This window comes from Urocitellus parryii, chromosome 1, assembly GCF_045843805.1.
Source record: "Urocitellus parryii isolate mUroPar1 chromosome 1, mUroPar1.hap1, whole genome shotgun sequence".
In the NCBI taxonomy this organism is placed as follows: Eukaryota; Metazoa; Chordata; class Mammalia; order Rodentia; family Sciuridae; genus Urocitellus; species Urocitellus parryii.
Window position 1 is genome coordinate 248,967,208 of NC_135531.1, and position 23,578 is coordinate 248,990,785.

At 32.7% G+C, this 23,578-nt stretch overlaps 1 protein-coding gene across 1 annotated transcript; it reads right to left on the reverse strand.

Annotated features, from left to right (window-relative positions):
- Positions 1-70: 70 nt before the first annotated feature.
- Tyw5 (tRNA-yW synthesizing protein 5) lies at positions 71-23,542 on the reverse strand. The gene is made up of 8 exons (XM_026399300.2): positions 23,256-23,542; positions 17,282-17,436; positions 13,941-14,010; positions 11,430-11,474; positions 10,064-10,201; positions 7,935-8,022; positions 7,420-7,536; positions 71-5,628 (listed from the first exon to the last, which is right to left on the reverse strand). Exons 1-8 carry the CDS (start codon positions 23,331-23,333, stop codon positions 5,372-5,374), a joined length of 948 nt encoding a protein of 315 aa, XP_026255085.1. The 5' UTR covers positions 23,334-23,542; the 3' UTR covers positions 71-5,371.
- Between the last annotated feature and the right edge of the window lie 36 nt (positions 23,543-23,578).

Here is a 23,578-nt window from a genome sequence, read left to right on the forward strand (position 1 = left end):
TTGGTTTAAATTGAATATAATTATATATATATATATATTTGATAAAAATATACTATAGAGTAGATTTCAAATTTTCATTATATTAGTATTTTGAAAGAGATCAACTTAGGTAAAATAAATATATAATACTTTATCAGCTGCTCTATTGAAAAGGAAACAGATTCCATAGATCTAAATCAGTGTTTCTCCAGAAACATGATTTTGTCTGCCAAAAGAAAATAGCTCTCTTTGGCCAAAATGCAAAATTACATTGCTGTAAGAAAAGTTACAAGGGAAAGTTTGAAGACACAAATGATTTAATTTTGGCTCAAAAACTGAATTTGCTTAACACTACTACATAATTTGGGTGAAGTTTCCTTCTGCCCGTTTTTCTTGACCTAGATAAATACATTTTGAGAAACCAAGATCTAATGAATTTTAACCAACATTGGAATATGGCTGTGTGATTACAAAAGGTGACCTGTCACTTTTTTATAGTTTATTAATAATGCTTTTGCAGGTCATGAAATAACTAAGCAGGGAAGTAATATGCTGCTTTAGGACTGATAAAAGTAAAATGCTAAAGATGACTATCTTAATGACCCAGAGGACCTAAATTTATTAAACAATAAGGCAAAAATGTTTATTTATTGATTTCTTCCCAGAATTACATCTTAATGACTCTGAAATACATTCCAAATAGAGACTCATGAGAAAGGATTCTTAACCAGATTCTTTAAAACAAACAATTCTATTAACTGTACAAGAGTAGTATCTAAATTTTTAAAATACCTTCTTTCCAGACCAAAAATTTCCATCACAGAAACAAGTTGAACAGATTCTAATATTTTATGTATTACCTGCCTTAAAACACTATGATTGGGTGGCTTTTTTCAATTTAATAATTCTTTTGTTAAATTCACTTATATCTAATAAAATAGCTGAGTTACTGAAATGAGCTAAGAAGGGACAAAGAAAAGGCTTTTCTTTTCACAGGCTTAACTAAACTGGAAAAATAGGACTTTTAATAGACAAATTCATTTTAAAAATATGAAATATTTGAATCTGAATTCAGCTATCCAGTCACATGAATGCTTAATTATAATTGTTATATATCAAATGGAGGAGATATTAAGAATGACCCACTGGGTACCTAAAACTGCTATCACATCAAAGTGAGACAATATTGAAAAGTAAAAATATTTTCAGAAGTGAAATATATTCTAGTTGATTCATATACAAACATTTTGTTTGACACTTTAGATTGGTCCTTTCTCCACATTTAAAACTGTTATTGTAAATGTTAGTATATCCTCTTGGATCGTGCCTTTGTGATGAAAGAGTAAATTGAGAAAAGTAGTCCTACAAATAATGTGAAAGTTGTTACCACCACAGCATGAATGTATAATTGTATTAAAATTAATAATCTACAGAAGTGTGTTTTGATGTGCTTTATGTTGTCAACATTGTTAAAACTTCATATCATTTGATTGAATGGAAGCTTTATCTCTATCTTGCCAGTTTTGGTTTCTATATATGCTTTCATTAACCTCCATGATTTTTCGAGTGAGCAACTCTGAAAATCTTTTCTGTAAAAAACATAACCATTCTCCTTTTTAAATTACTCCATAAAAATTTGCATTCTATCCATTTTTTTTCTGTTGCATTTTTTAGAGCACTAAGTCTCTTTTAAGTTCTTCCTTTTCTTTGCTCATCATTTCAGGTATCTGTATTCTAGTTCCTTCAGAGAGTTTCTTAGAATTTATGTAGTATGATCCAGTTCTCATTTCATTCATGCACCGATGTCTGGGCATCCACCAAGAGCAAACAGAGTCTAGGCCATAAGGATATAGCACAAAGTCCCAGTGTGTTACTATGGAAATACGTGATAGATGAAAGCTAGAATGGATATAAAGAGAGAAATACAGAACAAAAGGTAGTCATAAGCTAGTCTTATTTTCATTTGAGGGTCTTTAAGAAAAACATGCCTTAGAGGATGAGATATAAATAGCTTAATTTCTAAGTCTAGTTGCTCTATACAAGGGCAGAGAGGCCCAGCATAATAGGCAGTTCCTTATAGTTTCCTCTTATGGATATATTTAAGATGCCCCAGCACTCATGGCATGTATGCTTGAAACTAGACACGCAACAGCAGAGATGTATGCCTGACTGCTTATCTGTGTTAGTTCCTTCTGACCATATCTATTAGCACCAGAGGAAGGATGCATGCAGCACAGTTCCAATTCTATCCAGATCTGCCTTCTGACTTCCAATACCTTTTTCTTTGTTGTTACTAAACTCTGATTCATTCATCTTGGATATCAAAACTTTTTATAGGTGAGAGAAAAGCCTTGTTACTAGGTTCTTGAGAACTTAGGTTCACGTAGCTATTCGAGTAGGATGAAGATAGAAATTAAGCGTTGTTGGCTTTGTTTTGATACCTCATGAAAGATGTTTGAAATTAATTACTGAGTAAGTAGAATTCAAATGTACTCATGTTCCAAGGGAAAAATCGTTAATGTTCTAGAAAATTTAATAATTACACTTCATACATAATGCTTTAAAAATGTATTTTGAAAGGATGATATGAACAAAAATTCAAGTAATACAAAACTGCCAGTCTTGCCACTGGCTCTTCAGCCTCTTCTCAGAGGCAACCACTATCACTAGTTTCTTGTAAAGTCTTGCAGAGCTAATTCATGCCTATATAAATATTTACACACAGCACCTTATTTTACACAAATGGCAGCATATTTTGACACCTTTTGTATGAAGTTACATTGGGAAAATTTGACACCAGTACCTTTGCTTTATTCTTCAGCTGCACTGTTCCATTTTTTGTATTATATTCTGCTGTCTGCCTGCTTATTTTATTTTGAATCCTTGTAAATATGAAGGTTTGTTGTGAAGAAAATTCCTTTGTACATCAGGTCCAGCTCCCAAACTAGCCAAAGAAAAGCTATCCAGTCCATTCAGAAGTATTTGAGATATGCTACACATTAAGGAGAGAGACTATGGTCACTACCACTGAAATTAATCCCATCTTCTATCACAGCTGTGTGGATTTGGACAAGCATTTATACAATCTGGGTTGATTAGAATCCCTGTGAGGTCATCCTTAACATATACTGAGAAATATTTCATTCATTTGGCCTTATCCCCAAAGGCAAAAAAGATTAAAATATCTCAATTTTAAATGAACAGACCCTAACAAAAATACAACCTTAGAGATAATTTTAAAACTTCCCAGAGGGTTTATCTCTAGCCTTCCAAATGTAATACTACAAAAGGAGCTACCTCACACCTCTTAGCAAGAAAATTAAATAGCTAGCACTAGCCATCAACTGTTTCTCCTCTTAACTATCTCCTCTATTTTTTTGTTGAAACTTATGAAGCATTAGTTCTATTTTAAAGATGAGGAAAATAATCTTAAGAGGTTATTTAACTTCACCCAGTTTTCTTCCCCACTAACCAAAATAAAATAAAATGAATATTCAGTAAGCCAATTGTAACTGGTTTACTGCCACATTTATACTTTGCACTGATTCTCATATTGGTTAAGAAAAGGGAAATTAAAAAAAAAGGAGGAAAGTTTATTAAAAGCGGACTATAAATACTGTACAAAACTAAGAGAGTTTTGTCTTTCTTCTTCCTGAAACAACAGGAATCACTGAAGAAGTTCCTTGCTTAGTTTTAGAAATAAAGATCAAAATCTGGTAATTAGATTTGGCTAGTATATTAAAACAGTTCCTTTCTGAGAGACTTTTTATCACCTTTGTTGATCTTAGTTAATTCAGTAAGTTTTTCAAAAGATGCCTAGGAAAAATCAGAACTTTTCCTTTCTTGTTTATTGTGATTTGCATTTTATGCCTGAAACTACTCCAGCATAAAACATGAGTGAATGGATTATCTTCAATACAGAAAATTAATTAAAATGCACCAAAAATGATGTACTCACAGAGATTGCTTTAGATGGGCACATTTGTGTTCAATAAATATACTTGGTCTTGTTTCAGTGACATTGCAACATAATGGCTAGGTACAAAACAAAGAATAGCATAGAAGACACACAATGGCCCATTGTCTTCAAAGACAACATTAGGATCTTTCATTTAAAAACAAACAAACATTTATTTAGAAAAAGACTAGGTAAAAATGTATTTAGTAGGAGAAACTTTAATTAGGTTGATATTTAGCCATACATATAAACTAAAACTGATGTATTTTCTATATAAAAAAATTTTAAAAGAAGGCTGATTTGACATATCAGGATCAAAACCAGGATCAATTAAACATTTGTTTTGGATAAATCACAAAACTAATAATACAAATCACTATAGTCCAGTGATTCTCAGTCCTGATTATACATCAAAACAGCTTATAAGGTCTATTAGATACCTATACCAAATCCCAAATGTACTGAATATAACATATAACATAGTTGGAGCCTAGGCATATATGTGTTCAAAAAAAATGCCTCAAAAGATTCTGATTACATGCAAATGTAGTAGAAAACTTAGTTGGTTGTCCACCGTTTTTCCTTTCTTATCAGAACCCTGGTTTTAAAAATTATCCATTTTGCCCCATCCATACCTCATAGGCCTCAAAAAGGATTCTATTCCCAGCTCTAGGAGACCTGACTAGCCTAAGGGTTATTTTATATCCTTTGCCTAAAGACTAGCTCAGGGATAGGCAGATCTAAGCTACTTTATACAGCAATAAGACCCAAGGATTTGGTAGCAAATTCTGGGAAATTTGCTACCAAATTTCCATATTAACACAGGATCACTGGAATTCAGCCAGATTCTTCTGCTGCATTTAAATGAAGATACACAAGGCCCCAACTACTGGCAATCATCCCATGACCACAAGGGTAGCCAGCCTTAGGATAACTGCCAATGCTGTGGCTAGAGAAAGAGGGAAAAAAATCTCCAAAGTTTGGTGACAATACCAAATCAATGGATTGGAAACACTGAAACCTATCAGAGACTTCATGTAATGAGAGTCAATATAGTTTCTTATTGCTGGAATCATTTTAAGTTGGATTTTTAATTATTTGGGTTTTTTTTGTTTGTGTGTGTGTTGGTGTTGAAGATCAAATCCAGGACCCTAAGCATATGTGTATCACCAACCTATATCCCTAGCCCAGTAATTTTCATCGTACAGCTAATGAGTAGTCCTAGTATGGCACTCTTTAAACTCTTAACAATCTGTATCAAGTAGAAACCATACCAAGACCCACATCATATTTAGTTAATCTGTAAATCTGAGACTGATTTATCTGTCCTATTTTAACAAAGAATGAATCTTTAAAAATTTATAACTTGTTATACTTTCTCAATGTCTGAACTAAATTTTATTAAAAGATTATGCATCACATTCACTTCATTATTTACTCAAAGTTCTTGCTGTAGGCTTTGTCTTGAATGTGTAAGACCATTCGCCGTGCATAAAAGTCCCTGTATTCCTCTGGTAATTCAGCCAGTGTTTTTAAGGCTCTGTCTAAAATTTGTGCAGCTCTTGATGCTGCTTTAGGATCTTTGTTTCCATAGGTGTCTGTTTTATCATAGCATTCAGATGGAAGGTGCTTCCAAAAGACATTCACTCCCACTCCAAACTCTTCAGAAATTACATTATGGAACCATAAAGCTGGAGAAAGTTTCAAAAAACAAGTTAAAAATAAAACCTACAGTTAAAAAAAAAAAAACCCAAAATGTCACTGAAATATCACGAATTGCATATAGCCAATGTAAGAAATAATTCTTGTAACCAAATCCCTTCGTTAGCACACTCCCAGCTTCTAACAGAATCATTTTAACTTTTATGAATTGCCAAACCAATTTAAAGTGTCGAAACCCTTAGTTTAAAAATCTTTAGAAATAGCAATTTTTCATTTATAACTTGATGGGCATAATAAAGCTATATTTATTTTGTAGTTCTCATCTGGGGCTATGTTTTGTGTTACTTGTTTACACTTCCTGAGTCCTACAACTACATAAAAACTTTTTCTTGGTATACAGAACATTTCAATTATTTGAGAAGTATGACCTTTTCTGATTCAGTACAAGACCTTTGTTCTCAAAGACTTCATGTTCAAATTGTAATTTGTTTTTCTAACTTGCTTAAATTTGCATTCATTGTAGCTTCCTCAGTTTTATATTTCTAATGCAATTATAATCATGTTATATTTCAGCTCCTTTACAACAATTAGTACACAAAACTACAGCAAATATTTTGATGGTGGAGGCAATGGGTAAAATATATTATATACCTAATTAATTTTTTATTTTCACTAAAAAGTTTACTTTGTTTTCAATTGAGTCTATACGTTTTCAAAATAAGTGTCAGAGGCATGCTAAAGCAACACGACAATGTAACAAAGATGGAGTACTAATCATGTCAAACAATGTTTAATCTTATGCAAGGTTTAGAAAGAAAGATTTAAATTTTCGAATCAAACTCATTCTAAGAGTGCTTGAGGAAAAAGAAAAGATGAACATAGTTTGATATGCAGAAGTAGTCTTCAGTTTTAATCTTCACTTCAATTTTTCTAGAATCTTTCTTAAAAGAAAAAAACTAACCATTCTGTTAAATTTAAATCCTAAGATGGGACTTTTGCTTTTGTTTCAAAATATATGCAAATGTTTAATATTTGGGGACTTTTTGTTTTTTAAAAAACCTATATGTAGAATAACAGAAAAGTGCATGTCCCTTAACCATGTTCTGAAGATACAAAAATCAAAAATGTAAATACAAATTTTAGAAAAGACAACTGATTTTAAGATTGATGTAATGGTTATTCTCAATGAATATAAGAATGAGAAATCAATGCATCCAGTTTTTATAGATGATCAATTACATGAAGGACATTATACAGCTGTGCAAAACTATTTTTCTTTCTTTATATCTTTATCCTCTAAGCTTTTTTCTACTTTTAAAATTATGTGTTTTTACTTTTTAAACTTTTTTGAAAAAAACAAAACACAAACATACTTTCACCTATATCTACACAGGGTCAGGATCAATGCCTCCCATCTCCCCATCCTGTCCCACTGAAGGTCTTCAGGGGAATAACAAAGCAAGCTGACATCTGTTATGGCAACAATGTTTTTTTCTGGAGTACTTCCTGAGGGACCTACACAAGGCTGTTATACAGGTAACTTTTTTTTTTTTATAGGTAGCAGTATACTCTAATGATTAAAAGTATAATATAGTAAATAGAGAAACCAGTAACATAGTCATTTATCATCAAATATTATATACTACATATAATTGTATGTGCAACATAGATTGCTTTTGAGAAACAAGACTATTAATTTCTAAGAGTTTGCTGAGGTATTCTTTAAACATACACACACACAGAGAAAAATAATCACATAGAGTATGAGTCACAGTGCAGATTTTATAAAACAGCACATTACTGAGGTCTAGAAATCTTACCAGGAATGAATAATATATCACCAGCTTCAAGGGTACATTCGTACCTTCTAGCCTTGGAAAAGAGTGGATATTTAACTAAGTCTGGGTTGTCTATATTTAGTACTTCTGATTTAGTACCTGAAAAATTCAAAAAAAGGAAAACAAAGATTGGGCAAAGTTAGCATTTTTAGATAAAGTATTTTTACAAATACAAATATGAAAATTAATTCTTTTCTGTTCAATCACTGTACTCACACCATGAGGGCAATGACTATTCTCCTGAAACCTAAGACAGTTTTCCATGACTCATTCTTTAATTATGAACACTGATACCCATGCAATTAAGATAAGAATATGAAAATCTCATTCTTCTGGCAGACTACTCCTGTGTGTATTACACATATATAAAGGAGAATACAATAAATCATAGCAAAAAGTGCCCCCAAATGTTTTTCCCCCTCAATGTGAATAGAGATTTCTCAAAAGGAGTAACTGAATAGACATTAAAAATATAAAACTTTTTAAAAAACCCATACCTGACAGATATAAATACTGGGCATCTCGAGGGCTGAATAGTGTAACACGCTTTTTTCCTGTTACTTGTACTAAAAAGTTATCCATCACCTGAAGACCAATAAAAACTTATTGGTAAGCAGTGTCTAAAATTCAAATAAATAGAACCAACAACTTTCCACATAATTAACTACAAACCTTAATTCTTTTTCATTTACTTATTTTGAGACAGGGCCTCACTATGTTGCCCTTACCTAGGCTGGCCTCAAATTTGCAATCCTCCTGCCTTAGCCTCTGTAGCTGGGAATATATAAGTATGTGCCACTGTACCCAGACTAAACCCCAATCTTTTATAAGACTTGACTTACACTACCTAAAACTCATATTCTAATCTAACAATGGAAATCCTCATATTCCACATATAGCTATGCCTGTATTGAAGGTATTTCTACAGTATTACCTTAAAATAGGAAGAACTGGCAAATTAGGAAGTCCAGTATTAGGAAACTAATTTCCCTTATCCAACCATTAATTGACTGTGAAAATAATTAAATTGTACTTGATACTCTGCTTAGTTAACAACTTCTTTATTTAAGTTTCAAGGAATGTTCTAAGACCAACCAACATTAGAGAACAGAGTAAAAGCCCTTAGAAAAATTAGGTGTTAGGAAAATGGGTACAGTTACAACCACTGCTAATTCTTAATACATGTTTAACAATAATATGATTATAGATATCTTCATTATCAAATTATTTGCACAGGAATATAATCTGGCAAATTTTCTTTTTAAATTTTTTTTTAGTTATAGATCAACACAATACCTTTATTTTATTTGTTCATTTCTATGTGGTATCGGGGATGGAACTCAGTGCCTCACACATGCTAGGCAAGTGCTCTACTACTGAGCTACAACCTTGGCCCTGCAAATTTTCTTAATACATTTTTTCATAGAATAATCTTAATGTTTCCTATATATGCAAGAATATACCTTCTTAGTACTGACTGTTAAAAATGTTAAAAGGCAGAGCCACATGATTCTCAGCTAAGGAATTAAGATATACACTGAGCAAGATATATTCATGATTATTCACATGTCATTACTACTGAAGCATTTCTCCTTTTAGCAGTAACCCTTTACTTATATAAACCTTAACCATATAATTATAACTAGCATTTCTTAAGAAAAGCTTTATATATTTTTTACAAGTTGAGGTAAAAGGGAAACTACTTAAAATTTTAAAATGTTCTCAAGTCATAGAACTTATCGCTAAAAATGTTGTGAGTCACCATATCATTTTTCTCACCATGTCATTCATGTAAAATCTTAAAAAAAACAATGTGCTAAGGTTTCATGTCTGTCTCACTTAATTATAGATTTACTGACTATGCTAAAATCCTCCCAAGAGGTCTTTAAATGAATTATAAAATATACATATAAAACATAGCAGTTTGATTTAGAACCTTTTAAAAAATTATTTTATCTTTGGAAACCTGTTAGGTATTACTTCAGCTTCTTGTTTCTCCACTTCCTGACACCAAATCACACACCATACTAGCATTTTAATATTTTAAAAAATGTATAAATATATATACATATATGTATATTTAAGCAAATAAAATTAAAATACCATAGACTAAATAATAAAAAAAACACCTAAACTTATGTTTTGACTTACAAGTACAGTAGACAAAGATATAAATACTAAGCTCTTCAGATACCCCCAAATTCTTACAATTAGAAATAGTTCACCATAAGCTCCTGCCTTTCTCCTGAATAACGTGACTGTATGGCAAGAGTCATGCGTATCATTTACACACCTGTCTGCCCCTCCAGTGCTTTACCTGGTGGTCATCTTTCACACATTAAAAAGTAAAAACAGAAAATACGAATACACTTCATAAAACTTACATATATAAGGATGAATCAAAAACAAGACCACAGAGAAATAAAATGTGAAAAACTAGACTTTGCCGTTAGCTAAATAATTCACTCCCCCATTACTGCCTTATAAACTGCTTATTCAAAACTCAATGTTTCAGCAAATTATACCACAAAGATCTTTAGGGTGGCTTAAAAAGTTAAAAATAGGAATGTTAAATCTGTAAATGCTATATTTATGTGGAATTAGATTTTTCACATAGTTAGCATACATCATAGTGGGTCCAAAGCTGTAATCCAGGTGAACTAATTCGAAAAACACTGGAAAAGAACTGTTCGTCTTTGAAGAAGTTTGGAAACTTAATATCTCCTTCTAATAAAGGAAATTGCTTTCTGATATCTGCAACATCCTGTATTGACAGAAACATAAAAACAAAATATTAGATAAAAAGACAACCTCTGGAAAGAATTTTAAAATGAATATTTTATCTAAGGCTACCAATGAGACTACATAATAATAATAAGAAAAGGGCAAGGAGTGGGAGGGAAAGGGAGGGAGAAGGGGAATAGCTAGGATGGTGGAAGAGGGTCATCATTATACAAAATACATGTATGAAGATGTGAATTTGGTGTCAACATACCTTATATATAAACAGATATATGATAAAGGGTAGTATAAAGGTTTATTAAGAATTGTAAGCAAAAAATAAGAGCTCATGTATAATGGCATAATTTGGTGTGAACATACTTTATATACAGTTACAAAAAATTGTACTGTGAATGGATAATCATGAATGTAATGCACTCCACTATTGTCATGTATGTAAGAAACAAATAAAAAAAAAGAAAGGAAAAAAAGGGTAAAACTTTGCTCAGTGTTTTAAAATATTGTGATGTGAACATCTGTTAACACATTATCTTACTAATGAAGAAATAACAGACTGTGTAAATAAGATTACAGATTTAACAGTATCACACTGTTAAGCTCTATGTACTTCATTAATAGAAAGGTTCTTTCTACTTTAAGCAAGATTTATACAATTGTCATCTACTCTAATGTGGCTCTATACATGTGACTCCAAATATACATCAAAGCTTATATAATGAATTATTCAGGATTTCTAATTATTTTGGATTAGTGTTTTATTAGTCGACTGGCCATCTATAAAATATTCAATAGAAGGGATTTATTATTGTATAGATTTCTTATTGTATAATAATATTTCTTATTCTTATTGTATTTCTTATTTAAACACTAAGATTCTATAGTCCTACCTAAGAACTAAGTAATCAATTTTCAATAATTTTAATTAGGGGCACAAATCATTGAGAAAAGAATAGAGTAAGAAAAGTTACATGTCAATCAATAACTATAAAAATTACACTGTAAGTTAAAACACATATAATCACTTAGGCTTTAAACAACTGTTTTAAATCCACAGTTCTTTTTTTCTTTTCTAAACTGGGAATTCAACCCAGGGGCCCTTTACCATTAGGCTACATCCCTATTCCCTTTCATTTTTTATTACAGGGTCTCACTAAGTTGCCCATGCTGCCCTTGAACTTGCTTCAGTTTCCCAAGTCACTGGGATTACAGGTATATACCACTGTGCCCAACCTTAAATCTACATTTCTTACCTTTCTAGGGTCTTCTCCAAGAGACCGTAAGTAGTATTTCTCATCCTTAAACATGCCAAAGAAAAATAACAGCATTCATTTAAAAATTTTAGGAAGTAAAAAAGGAAGGAATTAAGCTTTAAAATCTGACCCAGTGAAGTATTTTTCTAAAAAGTTCAATTACCTTACCCTTTCTACTAATGCTCTCTGGTGGCCATATGAAGAAATGTCTTCATGTATGTGGCTCATAATGATGAATGGATCCACAAAACATTAAGTAAAATAAATTCTAAAGGCAACACTTAACACACCATGCATAAAACCACAATGATTTACACTTTATACTCCAAATAATTATTTAGATTTTTTAACAGTTTCTTAACACTTAATAAAAGGATCCCCATTTGTATAGAATACATGATCTCAAAATATTATTAAACACTAACAACAAACTTCTCAATTTAATACAAATATAAAATAAGAGATAAGAAAAATACTCTTTGCTTTTAATAAATCTTTTAAAAACTTGGAACAGTGCATTTTATCAGGCTAAACCTATCCCTGACAACAGAAATGCTAAAGTGAAATCCTTAAGAGTCAGCTCAGGTGTGAGTTAGAAACATTATCATTTCATACTAGTAAACTCAAATGGATAATTTTTTAAATTATCATTTATACTTCACTGAGTAGCTAAATAGGGATCTGCCTGAAATATAAAACATTCACTGTAGGGTTGGGAGTATAACTTGATGGTATAGCATTTGCCTAGCATTTTGTAAAGCGCTGGGTTTGAGAATCAGCACTGAAAAAAATGATAACGACGACAACAACAACAACAAAAACCCATTCATTGTTACCTGCATTTTCCCTGAATTAGAGAACTGAGATATATTAGGTCAAGTTCAGGGGCAAACCAACTCAAGAATTCTGCCTCTCTGAAACCAGTATGAACCATTATAACACAAACTTCAAAATACATCTTATTTACATTAAAACCCTATATCTATGATCATAAATCTATCAGAATTCTTGGATTCACTATTTTCATATTTTTAGTATCAGATCAGATAGGTTCTATAAATATGTTACTGGCTAAACAGATTTCAAAAAATGTTCTTCAAAATTCTAAGGATATTCTAACAGTCTAATGTTTCAGGGTTTAAAAAAATAAGTTCACATAGCAGAGATCTACTGCTCAGATTCAAGATTCAAGAAAGGACTTATTACTTATAGTTGCAAGAACTGTGATTTACTTAGGATTGCCAGCTGTTAACTTCCTAAGGTTTACCTTAGTACCTGAAACAAGGTTTTACTTTTCCTAGGGCAGGCCCAACCAAAGACTAAGTTGGTAGTCCTGCCAATCAAGGCGGGACTCCTCTGACATACAGTACATACAAACTAGATGACTTCCTCTACCCAAGCCTGCTTCCTCTCCTTTCCTTTTATAGACATTACTCCCTAATGCATTCCTAATTCTATCTCAGCCTCAGCTTTCCACAGGACTGAATCGACAGTCTAAATTAATCTTGTTTACAGACTTTCCATACTTTTTAGACTTAATCCTTCATCCTGTCTCTCTTTCTTTTACTTCACATTTCACAGCTATTGAAATCTGTGCACTCATTACCCACAGTCAGGAAGCTGCCAAACAGCAACTAAATACAAATGTTCAAAGCATGGCTATAAAGTAGTACAGCTAATGGAATTAGGTTTAAGACATTCTAGGCATAGTACAGATTCACAGACCTCCAAGTGTGCAGGGATTTCGATGGCAATCTAGCATTACCACTGCCTGATGAGAGAACTATGAAAATGAAACACCTGTTAAACTAAACTGCCTAGCCCAGCTGGCTTTTAGGTAGACATCAGTTTTTGATTAAAAGCTTAAAGCAGCTTATTTTTGCAACGAGCTTTGAGATAACACAGTGATTTTTTTTAAAAATTATAGAAATATTGTAGCTCAATGCCTTGTCTCAAGGTATTTAAACTGAACTATTTAAAGCTGGACTATAAAGAAAATAAGAATTCTTTTAATCTAATCTTGAACAAATGTTATACCACTCAAAAGAAATCATATTAATAAAAAATGTAGAAACAGCCTATATGAAATAAAGTTCTTCATTAGCATTTGAATTTGGCATATTAGATACAAGCATTTTCAAAAGAAATAATACTAATATCTTACATATAATAAATAGTATCTGTGTTAGGCATACTACTAAGTATTTTACAGATTTTGCTTAGTTAATTCTCACAAAACTCTTATGATATGGATACTGTTATTATCTCCATTTTATACATGAGTGTATTTAAGCACAGAAAAATAATATGGCCAAGGTTTGAGAACTGATAAATGGCAATGCTAGTCTGTGGCATATCCAACCAACTCTTAAGAACAATTATCAGAGAAGGCTACAGTTCCTGTATATCTAATGATCTTTTGTAAGATAATAATTTAGCATATGAATACTTTCTAATAAAATCAGTGTATAAACACATACTAATGCTTTCTAAAAAATTAAAAACAATTACCTCTGAAATAAAGAATTCTTTATGCTTTTCTTCAGCTGCCCTCTGGACCAACTTGTCAAAAGGCAAAGTTCTGAAATAAGTACAAAAGAATACTCAGACTTCATAAGAGAATAACTAGTAATATAATTACTATAGGCTTGCTGCAGGTAAACATGACATTTTACAATATTCATAGTTTTTATTATGACCTATTAAGTGGAATTCTAAATTTTAAAAATTCATTTTAGCAGTATGCTTGTTTGATGTAAGTTATCTGAAATTGTGGAATTTGAGATTTTAAAATTTATTTTACAGATGGATTCTTACAGGTCAATATCCTTCTATTCCAAGTTATTGGTAGAAAAATGCTTCTATGGTATCTGATAACTTTTGGAAATATACAAACTTTCAGGTTTCAATAGCTACCTGTTTCAAGTGTCATGGAAAAGCAAATTGAGTGAGGAATGGGGTTCTCACTGATACTATACTGCTAAAGTGCTACTTCTTGCCTTGTATTCGTCTGAAAATCTAAGTGTCTCTGATGCCAGGTTATGGGCTAATGGCTCCTATGAATGTGAAAGTCAATCTGAACTAGAGGCTACCACTGCTAATTATGTAGAATGAGCATTGCAGAAAAGAGGAGTCCACCATCTACTCAGATTAATCTACAAGGTACTGTTCTTATATAAAATTTTGGATCAATTACATCAATAAATTTACTTGCTATTCTGTTATTCAATGTTTTCTATCTCAGGACTTCCGTTACCTCATGCATGTTCCAAACAGAAACCCATCTACTATTGTTATGAAAAATGGTAAAAAATATATGGAAAGTTATGGCCCTAGAAAGAGACAAGGGGCACTTAGAGATGTAGAAAAGCAAGGTTTATTCAGCACTGCTGCAGGCTCAGTGAAGTCCTCTCCAAAAGTTGAGCCTAGCCCCTTTGTTCTTCATATCTTTCATTTTAGTACAGAATTCTGGGTTTCAATACTTTCTCATGCAAGTAACTTTGATTTCTCACTTTCTTCAGATAGCTCTGGTTCCTGACACAGCTGCTGAGCAAGCATGATTACACAGGCAGAAACTAGTAGGTTGCAGTTATTAACAGAGATAAAAAGAAACATCTTAGGAAGGAGATGCCGCTTCACTATTAAGGGACCATTTTTCTGGACTAGCACACAGACCAGTAAGAAAGACAATATCAAATAAGGGTTACCATGGATGCCATGGAGTCAGGCAAATTTGAGTACACGTATGAGTTCTATCATTTTGAACTGCATGATCTTGGATAAGTTGCTTAATATTTTTAAACCTTCATATTTTCCATCTGTAAAATCACATAAACAATATCTACCTCACAGATTGTTTTGTAGTTTAAAATGAATAAAATCTAGAATGCCTGGCACAGTACTGAGTATTCAGGAAAGGACAGATGTTAGGGTTAGCAATAATGAAAATACATATACCCTTCAGCAGCATGCAAGTAGTCATCAAAATTAAGAAAAAAAAAAAAAGGAAAAAAAAACTTCATCCATTTTGTAAAGGCTGCTTTACAAAATAAGAACAGAATTGATGAAAGTACAATAAATAATAAGAGCAAGACAAAAGAATTACATGATGCCCTAGGCAGAGGCAGCAAAGCAAAGCTTCTGAGATTTAAACTTTTTTTCAATTAGATCTATAACCAGAATATATCAATATCCTTTCATCATACAAGGTTCTCTTGTCCATAGTATCCTGACTCAAGAAGAAAAATGTAAAAGTTAATACTTGTTAATGTATCCGTCTTCAGATATTTGATAAAGAAGAGGAGCAACATCAAACTGAAGTGATTTTTATAATATTGTACCTGTAGAATTTTGTACTTTCTAGTGTCTCTTTGGCCTAGATATCTCCCTTCTTTCCTCCTTCCTGGTAAATGCTAAAAAGTATTAAACCTTTTTTCTTTTTTCTTGCGCTAAATAATCTTGCAACTTTTTAGTAACTCTAAGGAAAAGCTTTGAGGAAGCTGGGATAGAAACTATTATGTAATATATGTGCTTCCAAAACAAGTTTTGAAAAGACATGACAAAACATCAAAGCAATTCAAGATGAGTTTTCAATACCCATTAGACTCTGGAAAATGAACATCATTAATTGCAGGCTGAAAAATCATCATTCCAGCATTTTCCTGATCTAATAAAAAGTGAAAAGTTCTTACACTTGGAAAACCTTGTGGTAATTAAATTCAATTCATGGTCTATTAAAAAACAAAACTATAATGGTGACCATTCAAATGGTAAAAAATTGAGAAAAGTTTTGGCAGTTGTAACATGAGCTTGGAAACTTTAATGAGAAAGGAATGCCCCTGGACATTAGAAACTCTGTTTAACTCATCTCTAAACTGAAATATTTTGTGAACTACATGGTTTTTCAATAGATTAATTTGCTGGGAACTAAATGTGCTCAGAATTTGAAAGTTGTTGGTTTTTAACTTAACATTATTAATGAATCTCTGGGGAATAAATAACACATAAAACCTGCAAAATAAAATAATATTTAAAGCTTTCAAGTTTAGATATTCAGCAGCTTATGATTATCTATTTGCTTTCTTTGGGGATAGTACAAGGTATTGAACCTGGTGCCTTGTGCATGGTAGGCAAGCACTCTACTACTAAGCTAAATCCTCAGCTCCTTTTAAGAGATTCCACAGCATAACATAACAACTATGAAAGAAATCAAAGTATTGAAGGTTAGAAAATATGATTTTTTAAAAAAAAGTTAAACAAATTGATGAAAGATTATACCAAACAAGCTTGTCCTACATTTTTATAGAGGACAGAAAAAGAAAACATGAGCCTTTTAGAAAATTTCCTACACTAGATAAGTTTACCAATGTGGTAGGATAAATTGATTAATGGAGCAATGAATGAGCACAGCATACCCACCCACTTTAGATATAATCTAATTTTAATTGTGGAAATTCTCTCTTCTATAACTTCCAAAAAATATTGGGTATATACCCTGTTAAAGAAATGGTCTTTGGGAACATCTTTGTATAATTATATTAACTTTGAATTCTTGTCTATTAAAAGCTACTCTTTAGGGACTGGGGTTGTGCTCAGTGGTAAAGCACTTGCCTCACACAAGTGAGGCCCTCGGTTTGATCCTCAGCACCACACAAAAATAAATAAATAAAATAAAGGTATTGTGTCCAACTACAACTAAAAAATAAATATTTTTTAAAAGTGCTATACTTTAAAAAATCAGTAAGCTAGTCCATGATTACATCAGATAGCCAAAAATGTATAATGATATAAAAATATTTTTTAAATTTTAAAAAGGTTATTTGTACCCCAGAGTAAACCTCAGAAGAAAATACCTATATACAAAATTCTTACTAATGAAGTCCATCTGTTCAACTGTAGCAACATGAATCTTTACTTCTTTTGTCCCTCCAACTTGGCTTAGGTAATCCACTGTCCATTTGCTTGTACATGCTCCTATGTCAATTCCTTCTAACACAAGAGGTTTTCTCTGTAAATAATGAAAAGTGCAACAAAAGTTTGTGAAAACCAACAATATATCAATCGTTATATTTGATAACAGAGGGATAAGCTTTGATTCTTGATCCCCAGATACTCAAACTCAAAATTTCTGACAGTTCACACTATCACTAAAATTGGAAGAAGGCCCATGAATTAGACCTAGAACAAAAGGTTAAGATTAGGAAAACAAACAGTAGTATCATCAATAGAAAAGAAATCTAAATATTACATATACTTTCATGTTATTTATGACAAAATATATATTATTAAAATTTATACTTTATAGTAAAATATTTCTATAACTTTTTACTTTGATACCATTTCAAACTTCTAAAAACATTGCAAGAACATTACAAAGAATCATATACTCTCTATGCCAGTTCACTAACTGAATATTGTGTCCCATTTGCTGTATCATTTGCTCTCACTGTGTGTTTAGAGAAGGACATATTATTAAACCTAATTTAATTTTTTCGTAACCGTTCTAAGGTTAAAATGCTGGCATTACAAGCCTTTCTCTCTAGAAACTAAGTGTACTTCCTGTGAACAAAGACACTCGTAAATAACGATGGAGTAATAATCAAAATTATATTTCATACTTATATAATATTATTATCTTATCCACAGTCCATATTTAGATTTCATTAATTTTCCAAATAATTTCATTTAGCATTATTTCTTTTCCTGGACCAGAATTTAGCCTGAAATGCCACATTACATTCAGCTGCCAAGTCTTTTAATATGGAACAGTTCTTCAACTTTTGTCTTCCATGACCTTGACATTTTTGAAGTATATGGACTAATTATTTTGTTGAATGCCCTTTGATTTGGGCTTATCTGAAGTTTTTTCATGATTAGATTCAGATTATACATTTTGGGGAAGGAATGTACCACAGAAGGGATATGGTGGCCCTTCCTGGGCACCACATTAGGTGATAACTGATATTTCGCCCTAACATTTGTGATGTTAACTTCAACTGGTAAATCTTGTCTAAATCAAGTACTGTTAAGGTTGAGTGTAAAAAGCAGTGATTAAAAAAAATTATATAATTTCTTCTACAGTTGTAAGTTCCACTAATGTAAAAAATGACCTCTAACTTTTTCATTTATTTTATTCTTTGGATAATCTATTAATGTCATTTTAAAACTTGAATTATTTTACATTTGGCTGGTTCTTAAGACTTTTTAACCTGAATACTTCCTTATTTTGTGGCAAAATAACATAATCCAGCATCCTTTTATACTTTTTTTGCCCAGCCCTACAGTCTGGTTTCTTTCAGTGGGTAATGTTTACCCCATTTTTGTCCCATCATCTCAAATATGAAACACCTGTAAAAATGTAAATATGGTATATAACATGTAATATTAAATATTATTTAAATTAGTATTATTTAATATAATAACATACATAAGCTCTAGACTGATTTCCAACCTATTTTAACACACTTGCATCAACCTCATCAAAACATTCACAGAATTGAAAACGTGGGACTCAGTGGATTAATGGCACATCATTACTTCTGCCTTCTCATTGGACAGAGCTAAGAAATACATGAGCATATATGTATACCCCCCAAAACACACATACACATATGCATATACATATATTTATCTCTCTCCATATATGTACTATATTTATACACACATACATACCGAATGTACATATATTTGTAATCTCTTCTCCAACAATGAGAAACTTAATTCCTATCATTCTCAATGTTTAATCAATTGCAAAACTCCAGAATTTACAGAAAGTTCTTTCAGAATTACGAGGTAATATCACTATTAAAAAAAAAAAAAAGCCTACACTTTTTATCATTACACTGGGGACATATAATCAAAGTACTATATTAAAAAGTGTCTTAGATTATTTCTCCCCATTCCTTAGATAGAGTCATTCGTTACTGTTTGATTTCTATTTTGGGGTTTTGCTTTTAACAAAATCATTTCTTATCCTTACTGGTATTATTACTTAGAAATGTAAAACATTGACATGATTTCCCAAAGTCACAACTATACGTAACTATACATCCACATTTTTCTATCTCATACTCATTCCCTAGAGATAATTGTCATAAATTTCTATCATTACTGTATTTTTTCCAAGTGCTCAAAAAATATACATATCAGCTCTCCCTTAAAAAAAAAAAAACATGAAAAGTAGTTTACTATATATTTTCTTTGGTAACTTGGTTTTAAAAATTTTTTAAATGTACCTTGGGAAATGCTGTCAGTTCAGATACTTCCATTCTTTTTACAGCTTAGTATAACACAGTGTAACTGGGCCATAATTTATCCACTCATTCTCCTGTGCATAGGCATTTAGGTTTTTTTTTTTTTCACTAATCTGCAAGTACAACAACACTATGTAGACATTTTCATACTTTTGGACGAATATCTCCAGGATAAAATCCTAACAAGAAACAGCTAAGTCAGAAAGTAAACAAATGTAGTTTTGTTGAATATGCCATAAGTTTAGTCACTGGGTATGACAGCAGCAGTTTCTCCACAGCAACACTAAGAGGCATTATCAAAGCTTTTTAAAGGCCATTTTCAAGTTTTGTTTTGGTTTTAAAATTGACTATTCATTTTCCTATCAGATTTTTGGACTTCTCCCCAACCTTCTTTTAATATTTCTTTATAAGAACTCAAAAAACTTATCAGCAAAACAACAAATAACCCAATCAATAAATGGGCAAGACACTTCACAGATGAAATATGAACAGTCAACAAATCTATGAAGAAATATTCAATATCATGAGCAATTAGCAAAATGCACATTAAAACTACACTGAGATTTCATCTTGCTCTAGTCAGAATGGTAATTATCAAGAATACAAGTAACAATAAATGTTGGTGAGAATATAAGGAAAAGTGGGTGGTGGTGTGTCACCAGACTGGACAGGGCGGAGTCAGGGGGAAGGAAAGGGGAGTGGGAATGGGAAAGACAGTAGAATGAATCAGACACAACTTTCCTATGTTCATACATGAATACAGGACCAGTGTAACTCCACATCATATATAACCACAAAAATGGGAAGTTATACTCCATGTATGTATGATGTCAAAATACATTCTACTGTCATGTAAAACTAAAAAGAACAAATTTAAAAAGAGAAAATTTTAAAAATAAAGTTCTTCATATCCAATGTTTTTTTACACCCTTTATGAGATTTAAGTTACAATATCCCAGTTTGTATATCTTTCAACTTGCTTCTAGTGTTTGTCATATAAATTCTTTTCTACTCAAACATTAATCTTTTATTACACTTGAATTTTGAGTTATTGTTATAAGGCCTCCTAGAAACCTAGATTATAGAGGAATTTATTCATATTTTCTTCTACAACTTGTATAGTCTCAGTTCTTCTGATCTACCAGCAGTTATTTTATTTTTATTTTTATTTTATTTTTTGATACTGGGGATTGAACTGGGGAGGCACTTAACAATTGAGTCACATCCCCAGCCCCCCACTTTTTAAAAACATTTTTAAAAATATTGTATTTAGCTATAGGGTCTTTCAGAGTTGCTTAGCCTCACCAAATTGCTGAGGCTGGCTTTGAACTCACAATCATTCCACATTAGCCTCCAGAGCCATTGAGATTATAGGTGTATGCCACTATGCTGGGCTCACCTGTAGTTTATTCTTGCATATGGTGGGATATATCTAATTTTATCATTTTCTTTTTTTTTTTTTTTGGTACTGTTATAAGGCCTCCTAGAGACCTAGATTATAGAGGAATTTATCCATATTTTCTTCTTCAGAGGTGCTTTACCAGTAAGATACATTCCCAAACCTTTAAAAAAATTTTGAGTCAGTGTCTAAGTTGTTGAGACTGTCCTGGAACTTTCAATACTTCTGCCTCAGCCTCTAGAGTTACTGAGATTACAGATGTGGGCCATGAGGCCCAGCTAATTTTATTGTTTTATAAATGACTTTTCAGTTACCTTAGCAACATTAGAGCAATGAAACTACTTTGTATGATACTACAGTGATGAGTATGTGTTATAAGTTTGTCTAAATCCACAGAACATACATCAAGAGTGAACCCTCAAAATGATATGTAACAAATGTATCACTCAGGTGGAGGAGGTTATGCATGTTCGGGAATAGGAAGTATATAGAAATCTCTGTCTTCTGCTCAATTCCAAAGTGAAATTAAAACTTCTTTATAAAATAAAGTCTAAGCTGGGTGCAGTGGCTCACATCTGTAATTCCAGTGTCTCAGGAGGTTGAGGCAGAAGGATTGCGAGTTCAAAGCCAGTCTCATCAAAAATGAGGCACTAAGCAACTCAGTGAGACCCTGTCTCTAAATAAAATACAAAATAGGGCTAGGGATGTGGCTCAGTGGTTCAATTCCTGGTACCAAAACAAATAAAGTCTATTTAAAAACCAATTTTTGCCCCAATAAATTTTGAAATGCCATGCTCATTACATACTATATATTTCTGAATATATACAGAGAGAAAGTACAATATTGAGTTCTCTGGACTTCTATTCATCTGATCTGTCTATTCATGTACCTGGTACCATTCACAATTATAGTTATTAGAGCATGTTAAAAAATCTGATAGGACTATATTCAATCATCTTTTTCTTTTTAGTGTTTTGGGCAAAAAGTTCTTCTCCAATTTTGTTATTAATTTTTAGTTTTACTGCAGTATAACCAGAGAACATTCTTTGTAATTTTCTACTTTATGAAACTTAATGTTTCCTTTGTGACATATTATATCTTGTCTAGGAAGTTACAAAATATCTTTTTTTATGCATCTTACAAAATACTTCCACATACATAATTCTATCTTCACAATGCCTTGTAGGCATTATATGACTAGTATATAGAAATTGGGGACTAGAGGAGAGCAGGAACAATCCATCTATCCCTACTCTCCAAAATAAATTAAATGTTGAATGAATGTCTCCTGTGGGTTGTCAACAACAACAACAACAAAAACCCTTCAACCCTGACTTGTAATTCTCAGAACTGCAGTTTTGTGACCGCCCTAATAGATGTAAGTATCCAGGAAAATTGCTAGGAGATCTTTGTTATTGTTTTGTCTTGTCGTACCTTAGACACACTTTTGTAACGTTTCTTTATTATTATTATTATTACTATTATTATTATTATTATTATTATTATTAAAATACCTGCTGGGTTCCTAAATTCTTCTTTAAGTCTAGACTCTTCGTACAATTCAAGTAAAAATATTTTTTTCGCCTTAATATTTCTCTGAGTTTTCTTTTAAAGAAATGAGGGATTCCAACGTCTGGAATACAATCCAGGTTAGTTAAAATCCAAGACCAGTGAAAATTTTTTCTGGAGATTTCTATTGCTTCCCCTGATGTCTCCTTGGAGTGAAAAGTTTTCACCTCCAAATCTACCAATTCGGGAGTAGATGGACAGGCGCCCTTCGCACCAACAGGGAAGCCGCAAATTCTGCCCTCCACTTTAGAAAACCCGGCAGAAGATGAGCACCCACGGCCACGGTAATGGGAGACGTCTTCTCAGCTCTGTATGAAGCCGCTTTTCGCAGCGAGTAAAGAAGTTAAGCAAAATGATTCTTCACCCAGGAGTCAGCGCGCCCCGCAGAAACCATGAGTTGGTTGTTTTCTCCGGTATTTTAAACAAATGAACCAGTCGACATGCCCCAAGCGCCCTCTCTTTTGGCTGAGGAGCCGACCTTGTCATCGCTGCAGCCTGCTGCCTTTTCCCCACACCCTGAGCCACAAGAAACCAGTTGGGAGCTGGTATAGTACGGACGTGTATCTCCTGGCTTCCCGCGGATGTGCCCCGCATAAGGGCCTCACCTGTGGGTAGAAATGTTGCATGAACTGCTCCCGCGTAACGCCCTCGAGCCGAGGTACCGGGATGCGCTGCCCGGTCATGGTAGCTCACGTTCCCTTCTTCGAAGGCCTCGGAACTTTGGCTCCAAAGCGTACGTCAGCGTGTGATCCGCTCGGAAACACGACTTGAGGAGAAAAGGTCCGCGAGTCCGGCGGACTTCAGAGGACAGCTGTCTGTGCGCCGGGATGGAAGCCAAAGGGCTTGTGTGTTAGAGAGCGGCGATGGACGGATTCACCAGAGGTGGCAGCAACAGGCCAGCTTTGCTCTCCAGTCCCTTGCTCGGAAA